This window comes from Tetrahymena thermophila, assembly GCF_000189635.1.
Source record: "Tetrahymena thermophila SB210 genomic scaffold scf_8254769, whole genome shotgun sequence".
Classification (NCBI taxonomy): domain Eukaryota; phylum Ciliophora; class Oligohymenophorea; order Hymenostomatida; family Tetrahymenidae; genus Tetrahymena; species Tetrahymena thermophila.
This window is the reverse complement of record NW_002476527.1, coordinates 148,833-162,139: the sequence shown is the minus strand read 5'-3', so window position 1 is coordinate 162,139 and position 13,307 is coordinate 148,833. Positions and strand designations below refer to the sequence as shown.

Here is a 13,307-nt window from a genome sequence, read left to right as displayed (position 1 = left end):
TGTTATAGACTATCCTAAGAAAATTGTGAATGGATATGGAACTGTACTCTACACTTTTAATAGATCAATTATATTAAGCTTTTATACTCTATTTAAAGATTATTAAATTGATATAAACAAAAATATTACATATATTACTGGTCATGAATATCTTAATAATGATAAATAATCAGCATCTTAAAATAATATGATTGGATCGCCTTTAAATTTCATGAGCTATATTGGTACTAATTCAGGTTTGATTTATACTGCTAAAATATAAAAAGACAGATATATTGAGATCCCAACAAATTAATTTCTCTCAATCAGCTAAGTGAATGATTAAATACTTGAAATTATTTAAAGTGCACATCTAGGAATGTATTTTATCAGAACAAAATACTAAATATCATCTTTTAGTATTTTTACGAATAAGTTTATAGAATATTTAACCCCTTAATCATCTAATGATCCTCCATTTACTTCATTTAGTTTATTTTAAAATAATAAGAGCATTATCTGTTGGAATTAAAATTAACTACTTTATGCTATATATGGTAAGACTTCCTAAAAATATTACTATAAAGGAATGAATATTATAAATGGATGGATATTTGACTCTTCTTCAAATAACTTTTATATCTATGGTAGCAGTTTTCAACTACTTAATTCTTAGATGAAAGTTTTGTAAATTGCTCCAGATTTGTATTAAAATAAAAAATTCTATTAGTGTTAAGATACATCCTAAGTAATAATATGCGGTGTCTCATTTGACGAATTTGTGATAATAAAGAAATTTGTTAACTAATTTACTTTCTAAAGTGTATAAGTTAATGGCTTTACAAGCTTATTCTATATTTCTGTGGATGAATAATACTAGAATATATTTTTATATAATGAGCAAATATAAATTTATAATTTTAATGGAGTTTACAATCTTGAATATAAGTTTAATACTTTATTTGTTTCTTTTAGTATTACAGACACTCGCTTAATATTCCAATCCTAATAATGTAATAAATTTTAAATTTATTTTATTTTAAATTCTTAAAAAATAATTTAATAGTAAAATTTACTTTTTAAAAATTATAAGATATATATTTCGTTGAGAGATAATCATTGAATTTATGGTAGAATTTTATCTAAGCACCATCTGGGTTATTTATTACAAAATACATTTTTATAGACTTTTTAAATTATATTGTAATCACAACAAATATGGGATTATTTGCCTAAATTTATATTTATGATTCAGAATCTTTGTAAAATATTGCAAAAATTAATGGTTCATTTCCATCAAACTTACTTGGAGATGTTGTAGATATGTTCTTTGATTATAGTTCTGCCGAAATTGTTTATTTAGATACATTTGGAAACGTTTATATCTACCGTTTATATGCAGATTTTGCAATTCAAAGTAATTATAAAATAACAGAGATAAGTGATAGAAATGAGTTTTTAGTTGGCTTATCATATGACAATATAACTAATAATTTATTAATATTTAGTACATAAACTATCTACTAAATTGACTATACTTTGTCAGGATTTGAATATGAATCACAGCTGAGTGAACCTAATAATTTTCAAACATCTATACCAATAAATAATAACACTTTAGAATTTTTGTTTTTCAACAGTGACAATATAATGTTCAGATATTAGTAGTTTAATATAAATTTTGAAAATATTATTGATGGTTCTTAAATTGTAGATTGTATGTATCATTATAAATAGGATACTTTAATTATTGCTTAGAAAGATTAAATTTTGTTTTATCAAAATTATGAATACTCAAAAACTAATAATTAAATACCAGTTATTAAAGTTCTAAAATAAATTTAATTTTTTAAATTTTTGGAATTTAACATTTATCTAACCTTTGATTAAAAAATTATCTTTTGTAATATTACAAGCGGAGAAATAATTGATTTTGCCTAAATATAACCCTTTGTTTTAGTAACTTAACAAATATTCAGTAAAGATTATAATAAAATATTTGTAGGATTAAGTAATGGTTAGGTTTTACTCTACAATTTTAAAGATTTAAACAAATAATACTTTATGCTTTAAAATAGCAGTTAAATAATTAATACATCAGTTATTTCTATTATTTTTGATGAGTCTTAACAAAATGAAATACTTTATTTTGCTTCAAGTGGTGGTATGCTCTAAATTATAGACTTATCAAATAAAAAACCTACTTAATAAATAAATCTTATTTCTTTGGTAAATGAAGATCCCTAAATTATTTTAAAAGAGTTAATTATTGACTTTACTTATTCGAGATATATTTATTTTTTTAATGGATAAAAAAAGGCATACGTTTGGAACTTTTCTACAAATTAACTAGAATTATACCTAGCATTCACAAAAGATTAAGGAAATCAGATATAAATAATTTAAAACTACATAATAACTTTTTGTTCATTTTAGTTAAATATTTACTCTCTTTCAGATGAAATATCTTTGGTTACATATATTAAAAGAAAATTATCAAATGATTAGATTACAGATTATCAAATAATAAATAATAACATTATTTTAATATTTTTCATTTAAAAATATGAGGTTTTTCTCTTATAAAACTACTCTAGTAGTATAATATTCTAATAATAATTTGACTACCCTAGATATTTAGGTTCTATTTATATTCCAGAAACTAACATTTTAAAACTTTATGGGTTACATTAGCTTGGAGTGTTTGAAAATAATTTAAGTATATCTTTATATGATAATGATGAGTAATTTGATTGTTCTACTATCATAAGTGATAGCGATATTTCGCAATTAAATAGAAAAATATCTAACATCTCTCCTAAATAAAATATGATTTACACAACATTAGGATCTTCTACTAGTAATTAATAAAATTGGTAGAATATAATTTATCTGTAATTGACAAGTGACTAATTTTTAAGTGTGAATAATTATATTTTCTTGAATTAAATTACAAATTCAAACTACCTATTTTATCCTTAACCAAGCAATAACAACCTTACAATAACTAATTAAACGTTTAATTACTTTTAATAACCTATTTTGCAAATCTTTAATTATAATTTAATATTTGATAATGATAATACATCAATTAAAATCTCGTTAAACTAAAATGTATAAATTGTTATTTGGTAAAATATAACCATATAAAATTAATGTATTGATAATATCTAGTTCAACTTAACAAGTGTTAAAAAAGTTGTGTTTTAGTCAATAAAGATTTCTAAATTATAAGTATGTAAGAAAAGTAGCATTTCTTCTTAAATTTTTAACTTTGTTGACATACCTTAAATCTTCATTTATGATTTAGAAATTACTAACTCTGAGCTAAATTTAAATTAAAATTCGACTCTTTTGAATTTCAAAAATGTTTAAACTATTTTTATAGATGGAGTTAATATATCGAATAATTAAAATGTTAATTCTTTATTTTAATTTACCTAGATAAATAATTTAACAATACAAAATATTAGAATAAGCAATAATTAAAATAATTACCTGAATAATAACTTTATTAGAAGGCATTTACAAGTTTAGGAACAAAACTTTTAAACTGATTTTATTTTAAACTTTTTCGGATGCTAATTAGTTTTTATCAACAACTCAACAATTCAAAATAATAACTAAGTGTAGCTAATCTAATCATTTAATTAATATATTTTGAATGATTAGCTAACAACTTTGTTTAATGACGTATTTAAATTAAGCAATTTAAATATTAGCACAAATTAAAATCCTAGCCTGTATCTTCTAAAAATTTTCAACTCAAATATTAATTTGGAGAAATTTAGTTATGAATTAAACAAAGGCATTCTCCAAGTAAGCTAATCTTTATAGGTATAAATTAGCAAAAGTGTTTTTTCAAATAATATTGCTTAAAATGGAGGAGCTATTTCTTTTATAAATACACTAAAATATATCAATTTTACAGATTGTTTATTTTAAAATAATACAGCTTAGAGTAGTGGAGGAGCTTTATATTTTGAAAATATAGGTTCTACTTAGCTATATTTTGAAGGATAAACAAAAGTAATATAAAATTAAGCTTTAATTGGAGGCGGATTGCGAATATTTTAGACTAACTCTGGCAAAATTATACTACCTTCAGGATTTCCTTTTGAAAACAATATTAAGTAAAATTATGCAGATATATTTGGAGATAATTGTGCTACTTATCTTCAAAAAGCAATAATATAAAATTTTAACCCTTAAGACTCTTAGAATAATTACTTATTTACATTTCATCTAGATAATAGCAACATACCTATAAGTTATAAAAAAAATTATTTTTCTCAAATTGATATAAATTAATTCCAAAGTGGTGGTTAACTTTCATTAAAAATATTTTTGGTTGATAATTATAACCGTTACTTATCTTTTTCATTACAAAAGCTATTAAACGATTAATATCCAGAAGATATTTCAAATGAATTAAAAAGTATTTAAATAACAATAAATAACTTAAATACAAAATAAACATAACTTATTGGAGAGAGAATTTTGAATTATAATCAATATGATAGTGATTCTTAATCATTTACGCTTACTGGATTAGAAATTTAAGGAGTTTTATCATCTTTATAATATTTCTCAATAGAGTCTAGTATATAAGCAAACTCTTAGATTTAATAGCCTATACTTTTATCAATTTCTTTTAGAGAGTGTTAATTAGGCGAAATAATTGAAGAATAAAATAACAAAATTATGAGTTGTAGATTTTGTTAAGAAGGTAAATATTCACTTGTTGATCCAAATTTTTTGTTTAAATAATCACAAATTGCCTAATCTAAAATATAAAACTAATGCAATAACTGTCCAAATTCGGCTATAGAATGCTAAGGCTCTTTTATTTCACTGAAAAATGGTTATTGGAGGTAAAACAACTAAACTGATGAGATAGTTGAATGTGATCCTTAAATAGGATCTTGCTAGTCAGAAAATCCTTCATCTATTAATTATTGCACAGAAGGTTATATAGGACCAATATGCTAATAATGTGATAATATAGGGTAAGTTTGGAAAGGAAAAAGGTACTAACAATCTATGAAAAGTGGACATTGCTAAGAATGCTATTAGGTAAGTATTTAATGGCTATACTTCATACTCAAAATTATTGGTATGATCGTTTATTTCCTATTCACTACATTTGTATTTATTTCTTAATTTAAATATACTTAAACCTGTTACTATTTGAGAAAAATGAAGCTTTTACCTATTTCTAAAAGTTCCATAAATGACTATTCTGGTTTTTATATAAAAATAATAATAAATTATTACCAACTTTCTTCTCTATTGATTCCATAGCCTAAAATTTTACCTGTAAATATTAACATCTTAAATGAGTATTTGGGATAAACAAGCAGATAACTAAATTTAGGGTTTGAATGCATGGTAAGCGTAGAAAATATAAAAAGATATGGATAAATAGTTTTCTTTTCTTTAACTTAAGTTTTAATTCCATTATTTCTTTTTATTTTCATCATAATTATCCTAAAAACTATAAATTTTTTAACCCGCAAAAAGATAATAAAAAAATATCACTACTCAACTTTTTTCCACATATATATGACTTTTTATTAGATAGGCTAAATTTCTTATTTTTCTAAAGGCTTAACTTGCTAATAAGTAGGTAGTTAATCTCTAAATCCTTATGATTTAAGAATACCATGTGATGATGAAAAAACCGTTAAATTTTTATACCCATACTCGATAATTATGCTTTTATTTTGGACATTTTTACCAATGCTTATATTTATAAAATTAATCAAATAGAAATAAAGATTAAATGAATGTTAAATAAAATATTTTTATGGATACTATTATGGAGAACTAAATACATAGTACTTTTATTGGGAATTTATAAGGATTTATCTTAAAATAATTTTAATTTACATATGTACATTACTTTAATAAACAAGTACATTTTCTATTATATCAAGTATGATTATTATAGTAACTTATAAAGCAGCTCTAAGAAAGAAAAATCCTTTTATTTCCTTAAAAATTTAATCTGGGGAGGCTTAAGCTTATTCGCTTTTGATAATAAAAATATATTTAAGTTCATTAATAAGTGATTCTTAAGGTTTATAGATATTTATTGAAACACTAATTATTCTGATTGACTATACATTTTTCTTCATTTGCGGTTTTACAATATTAGTTTTCAAAATAAGGTAAGGTTTTAGTTTTTTTAGTAAAATATTTGGAAGCATACTAAATAAATGCTTGACAAAAAAATATTACAACTACATAATTGGTCAAAGAATTTCCTTCAAAACATACCTCAAGTGGAAATTTGTTAAATAAAATATATCAAAAATAATTTAATTTAAAGCATCTTATAACATGAACATAACTGCATCAAAGTTAAACTTACTTTAAGGTAGTTAATAAACGGATGTTAATGAAAATGGTAATTTTTATTTATAATATAAATATATTCATCAAAATTAATTGAAATATTTAGGATATTCAGAAATTTTAAAATCCGCAAAGAAGAGGGTACTTTCATCTCCTCACAGTCCTAATAACTAAAGCTCATTTAGAAAGCATACTTAGAGCAATTTCAAATTGCTAAGCTTTAATTATAATACAGAAGATTATAATACTAATTTAAAGAATGACTTTATAATAGAGGCAAATAAAAATCAGATTTCTGAAGAAGTAGAAGCAAAAAATTAAAAAATTTATAATTTCTATGCAAAATCATCAGCACTTAATTCTAAATAACTAAATATTTGAAGTTTTATATATTTTATGTAAATTTTTAAGCTTTTTTTAAAAATATTATTTTGTTTGTAAAATACATTATTTATTTTATGCCTTTTAATTATACAAAAATTATTATTAAAATATAAAGTTTAATAACATATTCCATATTATAGATGTTATTTAGATGACTAATACATTAATTTAAATGATTATAATGCAAATTCTAGTAATCCTGTACACCTCTTTATAAAATTTATATTTGAATCAATAGTACAAAATCAAATACATTTTTAAATTTTAAACTAAAATTAATCAATACTTTATAGAATAATTTTTGCAATATATATTTTTTAAATTATTTAATATCTAAATATATATGATTATCTTTTTTATACCATTAATTAATATGTATATCTATACAAAAGTTTCTAGAAAATATGTATTATTGATTAATTAATTAAAAATATTTATTACTTTACTTATCTTAGATAGAAATTAAATAAGCATAAAAATAATATAGAAATGGATACTAGAGAAAATTAATTTGAGGAGGAATTATAAAAGATAAAACAAACAGTGAAATAGCATGATAGTGATGAATTGATCTTAAAAATTAATAATCTTAAGCTTGATAATTAATTTAAAGACTCAATTATCTTCAACTTGGTTTAAAAGATGGATGTTAAAGCTGTTATGGAAAAAGTTTATTTAAATGAGTTAGAAACTATAGAATCCTACCCATAATAATTGAAATATTATGTTCATTTTCCATGTATAAATTTCATTAAGAGTATTACTTCTAAATTTGTATAATTTATTATTATCAATAAATAGATCTTCTCCATGGTACTTTAGTGATATTATTTTATCTTAGATACAAAAAGCGTAAATTATTATTTTTGATGCTAAATAGCAATTTATTTTTTTTATATATAATAAAGTCTTAAATCCCACTAATACTATAAGTGTTTTGTGTGCTAGTAGTTTGTTAAATGAATTTGGTAGATATAAAAGAGTTTAAGCAACAAACCCTTAGAATTTTATTAAATATAAAGAAGCTAGTGAAAATTATAATTACTTAATGGATTAATAACTCTATAAAGGAGGAATAAGCTTTAAAGATGTAATGAAATATTACTTTAAAATCGATATAGATTCAACCTACAAAAGACTAAAGCATATGATGTTTGATGATATATTAAATGATGATGTTATTACAACTTAATTTTTCTGACTGTTTAAATAAAAATAGAAGTTTAGTATAAAAGATTAATTCGTTTTGTTAATTATTTATTAATATAAGATGTATAAGAAAACCTACTTAGTTTGAATTTACTTTTATAGTTAGCTATCAATTAAAATTCTAGTAAAATCTTCAAAAGATACTTTTTTTTTTTAAAGATTTGAATTAGTTAAAATTATAAATTATTTTTATAAATTGCATTTTTATTACTATTTTATATTTATAATTTCAAATCCAACTATAATTTTAAAACTTTTAATTTATTAAATAAAATTACAATCAAATAAAGATAAATATCATTTTTATAAGATTAAATAAAATTAGTAATTAATTAAATAAAGTATATTTATTCGTTGAATTGCAAATTATTATTAAAATATTAATAAACATACGATATATTTATTTATTTATAAAACGAATTTATTACTAACTTACTTATTTAGAAATAAAAATAAAATTAGAAGGTTTTTAAACCTTGAAATAAGATCAAACATTTTTCTTTGAAAGTTAATTTATGTTTTTTAGACTTATTTTAGAAAAGTAATTTTTTCTTCTTTATGATAAAGTTTTTTACTAAATCTCCTGATTTAACTAATTAGTTTCATTAATTAATTCATTTTGTGGATAATTAGGATTTACCATACCAGAATTAAATAACTTTTAAATATTTAAATAAAAGTGAGTTAATAGTAATAGTAATAAAGTAAATTTACACTAATGCTATCTCCTTATATTGGAGATTTTAAGGCTATAGGTCGAAGGTTGTTTGTTTCTGTAGCATCTATATCTGCTTAGGGTTTTTATTACTGCTATTCATTAGCATTTTATAACTTTTAATTATCTTAAATATGGGAGGCTGATGGGATGAAGTTTTACAATTCTTATTCTTAAATTTAGTTGTCATTTATATTAATATTTTTTTTAGATAGATTTAGCTATTAATTTTATTAATCTTAATACTACTATTAATCTATATTGTTATCGTTTATAACTTATTTGGATGTTAGAGGTTAGCCATTAACTTATTTTTAAATAAGTTACTCCTTCTACTAATCTACCTTATTAAATAGAGTCGGTTTTTATTCTTTTAATGATTCATATAAATATGGAGGAGGTTTATTTTTATTTAAAATATATTCTTCAACTTCAGCTTCATTTATTACTCTATCATCTTTTTTAATTAGGTTAAAAGATTTTATTAGCACTTAAACTGGTGTTAAACCTTCCTGATTTTTTTTAGCTAATTCATTATCTTTTTAACTTCCTAGTCTTTTTATAATTTTAAAATTTAATACTTAAAAAATGATTTAAAAAGAACAATTTTCTTTTTAAATTTTAAATAAATGATTTTGTAATTTTAAATAAAAAAAACCTAATTCATTTACTTATAACTAATATAAAAATTTTTTTATTTGAGTTAAAATTAAAGGTTTGAAACAATTAATTTTACATTTTAATAACTGTTTTGTTTATAAATAATTTAAAATAATTATAACTTACTACTAGATAAGTAAGTAAGAATCAGTAAAGTTATTTGTAAATTAATGAGGAATATATTATGTCTATTTTATTTATTTGTTTGCAGTTTGTTTGAGTAGATTTATTTTTTATTTTAAATGGAAATTAAATTGATCATTACTTTTTTAAAATATAACGAAAGCAAGTCATATTTAACCTCATAGCAGCAAAATGCAGACAAGTATTTCCTCTAGAATCTCTAGAAGTCAGTTAAAGCTTTGTGTTTTTAAGCAATGATCTTATAACCTATACTTCACCATAAAAAGCCGCTCTATGAATAGCAGTTTATCCTTGTTAATTCTTTGAATATATTTTACAATTTCTATTCATCAGGTACTCCACTATTTCTAGTTTTCCATTTGCACAAGCTGCCATAAATGGGGTAAATCCTTCACTTTCTTTGCAATTTATATCAACATTTCCTTTTTCAACTAATAATCTAACCTTTACTTATTATATTATTAATTTAATTTGAATCCATACTTTGCATTTTATGATAAAAATTTAAAAATTAAACTATAAATTATATAAACCATTTTTAAGTCACTATAGAGGACTGCTAACATTAATGCTGTATCTCCATCAAAATTTTTATCTTCTTTTTCTAATGATTCGTATTTCGTCAGCAAATAATCAACCATATCATAACGGTTAGCTTTTACAGTAAGATGAAGAGGATTATTTCCAGTATCTTCTTCATAATCTTAAACATTAACTTTATTTTTTTCAAAAAATGCTATAAACTCTTCATAATTATCTTTTTCTATCGCCATCTTCATATTTTAAAAGTCATTCGTTATGCAGCATATGAATTTAATAAACTCTCTGCAACAGACAGTTATTTGCTATGTCATAATCTTTTGAATAATAACTAACTAAATTATTAACTTAATTTATTTTTATTATCTTTAACAAAATAATAATCAAGAATCAGTAGAAAAAATAAAAAAATTTCAATCAGCAAATAATTTAAAAATAATATTAATAAATTTAACATTTTTATTAAATAAATTTAAAATTACCAAATAAAAAATAATTTTATTAAATTAATTTGATTTTTCTAAAATATTAATATTGGGATTTAAATTATTATTATCAAAAAACTTGGCGGAAAATTAGTTATTAATGAATTAATTATTGATTAGTTGTTTTTATTAAGTCTTAGTGTTTCTAATTTGTTAGATTTAAAATTGATTTTGAAGAGTTTTAATCATTAAAAATTAAATGAATTATTAAATAATTAGACTTTATTGTTTGTTGCTCAGTTCCTTATTTTTTATATGCGTTTGTTTTATGCAATTAATTATGAAAGATAATTACAAAAATTAAAGAAATAATTAACAAGTATTTGGATTCAAATAAAAAAGATATATGATTTTAAATGAAAGCAAATATTGATATTTATTTTCATTGAATTACTTAATAAAAAGAATGCAATTTGGCGAATAAAGTTAATTAATAAATAATATATTTGGCATCAATAAATATTGATATTGATTGAAAAAAAGAAAGAAAGAGAGAAAGAAATATACTTTCTTATATTAGGATTATTATTAGTATTAAGCAACTTAATAAATTAGAAAATGTTCACAGAAGATATTACAGCAATTGTTGTTGATCCTGGTAGTTTATCTATTAGAGCAGGTTATTCAGGTGAAGATACTCCCAGACTCGTCATGCCATCTCAAGTTGGTGTGAGAGAGGAGATTAAGGTTCCAGATTAGAGTTAATTATTAAAGGATGAAGATGGTAATATAATTAATGCAGAATAAAATAAGATGATAGAAGAAAATAAGTCTGATGATAAATTCAAGAACTATTATGTAGGAGAAAGTAACTTAAAAATCAGGAGAGATAACATGGAAGTTGTTTCATCTTACATGAATGGTGAAGTTAAGGATTGGGATGCTTTCGAAAAGCTTCTCTTAGATGTTTATGAAAATTAAATCCGTGTTCAACCTTCAGAATATTGTTTACTAATTAGTGAATCTTCCCTACATAATTAAAGGTAGAGAGAAAAAATTTGTTAATTAGCTTTTGAATCTCTCAAAGTTCCTAACTTTTTCATTGTCAAAAGCGGTGTCCTTTCTTGTTTTTCTTCAGGACGTTCTACAGCTTTAGTTTTGGATACAGGTAACTAACTAACTAAATAAATAAATATAATTTGGCATCATTAAAATGATTTTAGAAACTATTTGATAGGAAACCATAGAAAATGCATTATAAATACATTATAAATTAGTAAAGCGGTTATCATTCAAAGTTTAAAGAATCATTTCAATAATTTATTCTTTCTCCAAATATTTCCCGCCTATATAGATAAATGCACAAAATTTGTTTTAAAATTTTATATTTTTTAATATCTAAAAGGTGCTTACAGTACATATGCAGTACCTGTACATGATGGTTATGTACTATAAAAGAGTGTTCGTAAGTTTGATATTGGTGGTGAATTCTTAACTGAAAAAATTTTGAACAACTTGTAAAAGGTAGCAAGCTTATTCATTTATTTATTTTCATCTTTTTGAAATAAAATTTGTGCTTTTATAGAATTATGTCTCTTACTTAGAATATCTTTTTTAAATTTTATATTCATAAATAAATAAAAAGGAATAAAATACTCGTGTATATCCTAGATACTGTTTGCAATTTGCCAAAGAGGGCCCTAAAAAAATTGATAAGTACTTAGAATTCCCAGATACTCATTCTTCATATGAAAAGTTTTGCCAATTAGAAATCGCTAGAGACATCAAAGAATAAATTTGTAGAGTAGATGATAGAGGGTTGACATTTGGGGAAATGTAATTAGAAAGAGCTGGATATGAACTCCCTGATGGAAATTTTGTAGAATTTGATACTGCCAGATCTAAGTATTCTGAATTTTTCTTTGCACCTTATGAGACTCTTTAACAACGTAATAAAATATTTGCCTATTAGACCATTTAAATAAAATATTATGCTTGTTTTAAATAAAAAATAAATAGCATTATGAAATTCTAAAAAATTTTTTAGGTTACAAAATTTCAATTTAAAAAAAAATGTAATAAAAGCAAACTTACTTTCCGAATTAAATTGTGTTTAGATTTACTTTCAATTGAATATCTTAATCTTAATTTATTGAGAAAATCTTTTTATTAATTTTAATTCAGTTACTAATAATATTTTGTAAAAAATTAGAATAAGAAAACGAAATAAGTTAAGATTTATTAGGATTTAGAGGTATGCATCATATGGTTCTTGAATCAATCAATTATTGTGATATTGATATAAAGAGATAACTTTTTAATAATATTATATTAACTGGTGGTAATTCATTGCTTTCTGGATTTAGTTCTAGATTATAGACTAAACTCAATGAAATATCTCCTCCTAACTCCAAAATAAAAATGATAGCATATCCTGCTACCACTGAAAGAAAATTCTCATCTTGGATTGGTGGCTCTATTCTTGCTTCCTTGGGTTCATTCTAATCTCTCTGGATAGGAAAATAAGAATATCAAGATAATGGAGAATATATCGTTGAAAAGAAATGTCCATGAATGATACTAAAATTTATATTTTTAAAACTGCATGATTTTATTAAAAAATAGATTCAATATATATATTAAAATTATTACTATTTTACATTTATTCCAAATATTGATTGACACATACATAATAAATATATTAATGTTGTTATTAACTTAAATTTCTTTTGTCTTGTTATTTAATACATATTTGTATGTCTGTCAATAATTTTGTTACATTTCTTTGAAAAAAATAATTTATTCTATTCTTGAAATATTTTGAAAAAGTACTATCAATAAACTGATTAGTAAGAAACACATATCAAAGCTTAATAAGTTAAAGATTATTT

The 13,307-nt window shown here is 21.9% G+C and overlaps 5 protein-coding genes across 5 annotated transcripts; 4 read left to right on the top strand and 1 right to left on the bottom strand. All coding sequences in view use genetic code 6, as the record gives it.

Annotated features, from left to right (window-relative positions):
• Positions 1 to 1,197: 1,197 nt before the first annotated feature.
• On the top strand, positions 1,198 to 1,549 carry TTHERM_000975402 (hypothetical protein; the record flags this gene model as incomplete). Its single annotated transcript, XM_012796096.1, has 2 exons — positions 1,198 to 1,396; positions 1,488 to 1,549. 2 exons carry the CDS (start codon positions 1,198 to 1,200, stop codon positions 1,547 to 1,549), a joined length of 261 nt encoding a protein of 86 aa, XP_012651550.1.
• Positions 1,550 to 1,895: 346 nt separating this feature from the next.
• On the top strand, positions 1,896 to 6,720 carry TTHERM_000975401 (transmembrane protein; the record flags this gene model as incomplete). The annotated part of the gene is made up of 5 exons (XM_012796095.1): positions 1,896 to 2,208; positions 2,299 to 2,839; positions 3,935 to 5,059; positions 6,314 to 6,391; positions 6,446 to 6,720. Exons 1-5 carry the CDS (start codon positions 2,044 to 2,046, stop codon positions 6,718 to 6,720), a joined length of 2,184 nt encoding a protein of 727 aa, XP_012651549.1. The 5' UTR covers positions 1,896 to 2,043.
• Positions 6,721 to 7,212: 492 nt separating this feature from the next.
• Positions 7,213 to 7,924, top strand: TTHERM_00975400 (hypothetical protein; the record flags this gene model as incomplete). Its single annotated transcript, XM_001009985.2, has 3 exons — positions 7,213 to 7,462; positions 7,525 to 7,575; positions 7,632 to 7,924. 3 exons carry the CDS (start codon positions 7,213 to 7,215, stop codon positions 7,922 to 7,924), a joined length of 594 nt encoding a protein of 197 aa, XP_001009985.2.
• Positions 7,925 to 8,280: 356 nt separating this feature from the next.
• On the bottom strand, positions 8,281 to 10,362 carry TTHERM_00975390 (ankyrin domain protein). The gene is made up of 4 exons (XM_001009984.2): positions 9,985 to 10,362; positions 9,573 to 9,895; positions 8,647 to 9,202; positions 8,281 to 8,590 (listed from the first exon to the last, which is right to left on the bottom strand). The coding sequence occupies exons 1-4, from the start codon at positions 10,303 to 10,305 to the stop codon at positions 8,420 to 8,422; spliced, it is 1,371 nt and encodes a 456-aa protein (XP_001009984.2). The 5' UTR covers positions 10,306 to 10,362; the 3' UTR covers positions 8,281 to 8,419.
• A 672-nt stretch (positions 10,363 to 11,034) lies between these two features.
• TTHERM_00975380 (actin) lies at positions 11,035 to 12,990 on the top strand (the record flags this gene model as incomplete). Its single annotated transcript, XM_001009983.3, has 4 exons — positions 11,035 to 11,584; positions 11,822 to 11,940; positions 12,062 to 12,365; positions 12,629 to 12,990. The coding sequence occupies 4 exons, from the start codon at positions 11,035 to 11,037 to the stop codon at positions 12,988 to 12,990; spliced, it is 1,335 nt and encodes a 444-aa protein (XP_001009983.2).
• Between the last annotated feature and the right edge of the window lie 317 nt (positions 12,991 to 13,307).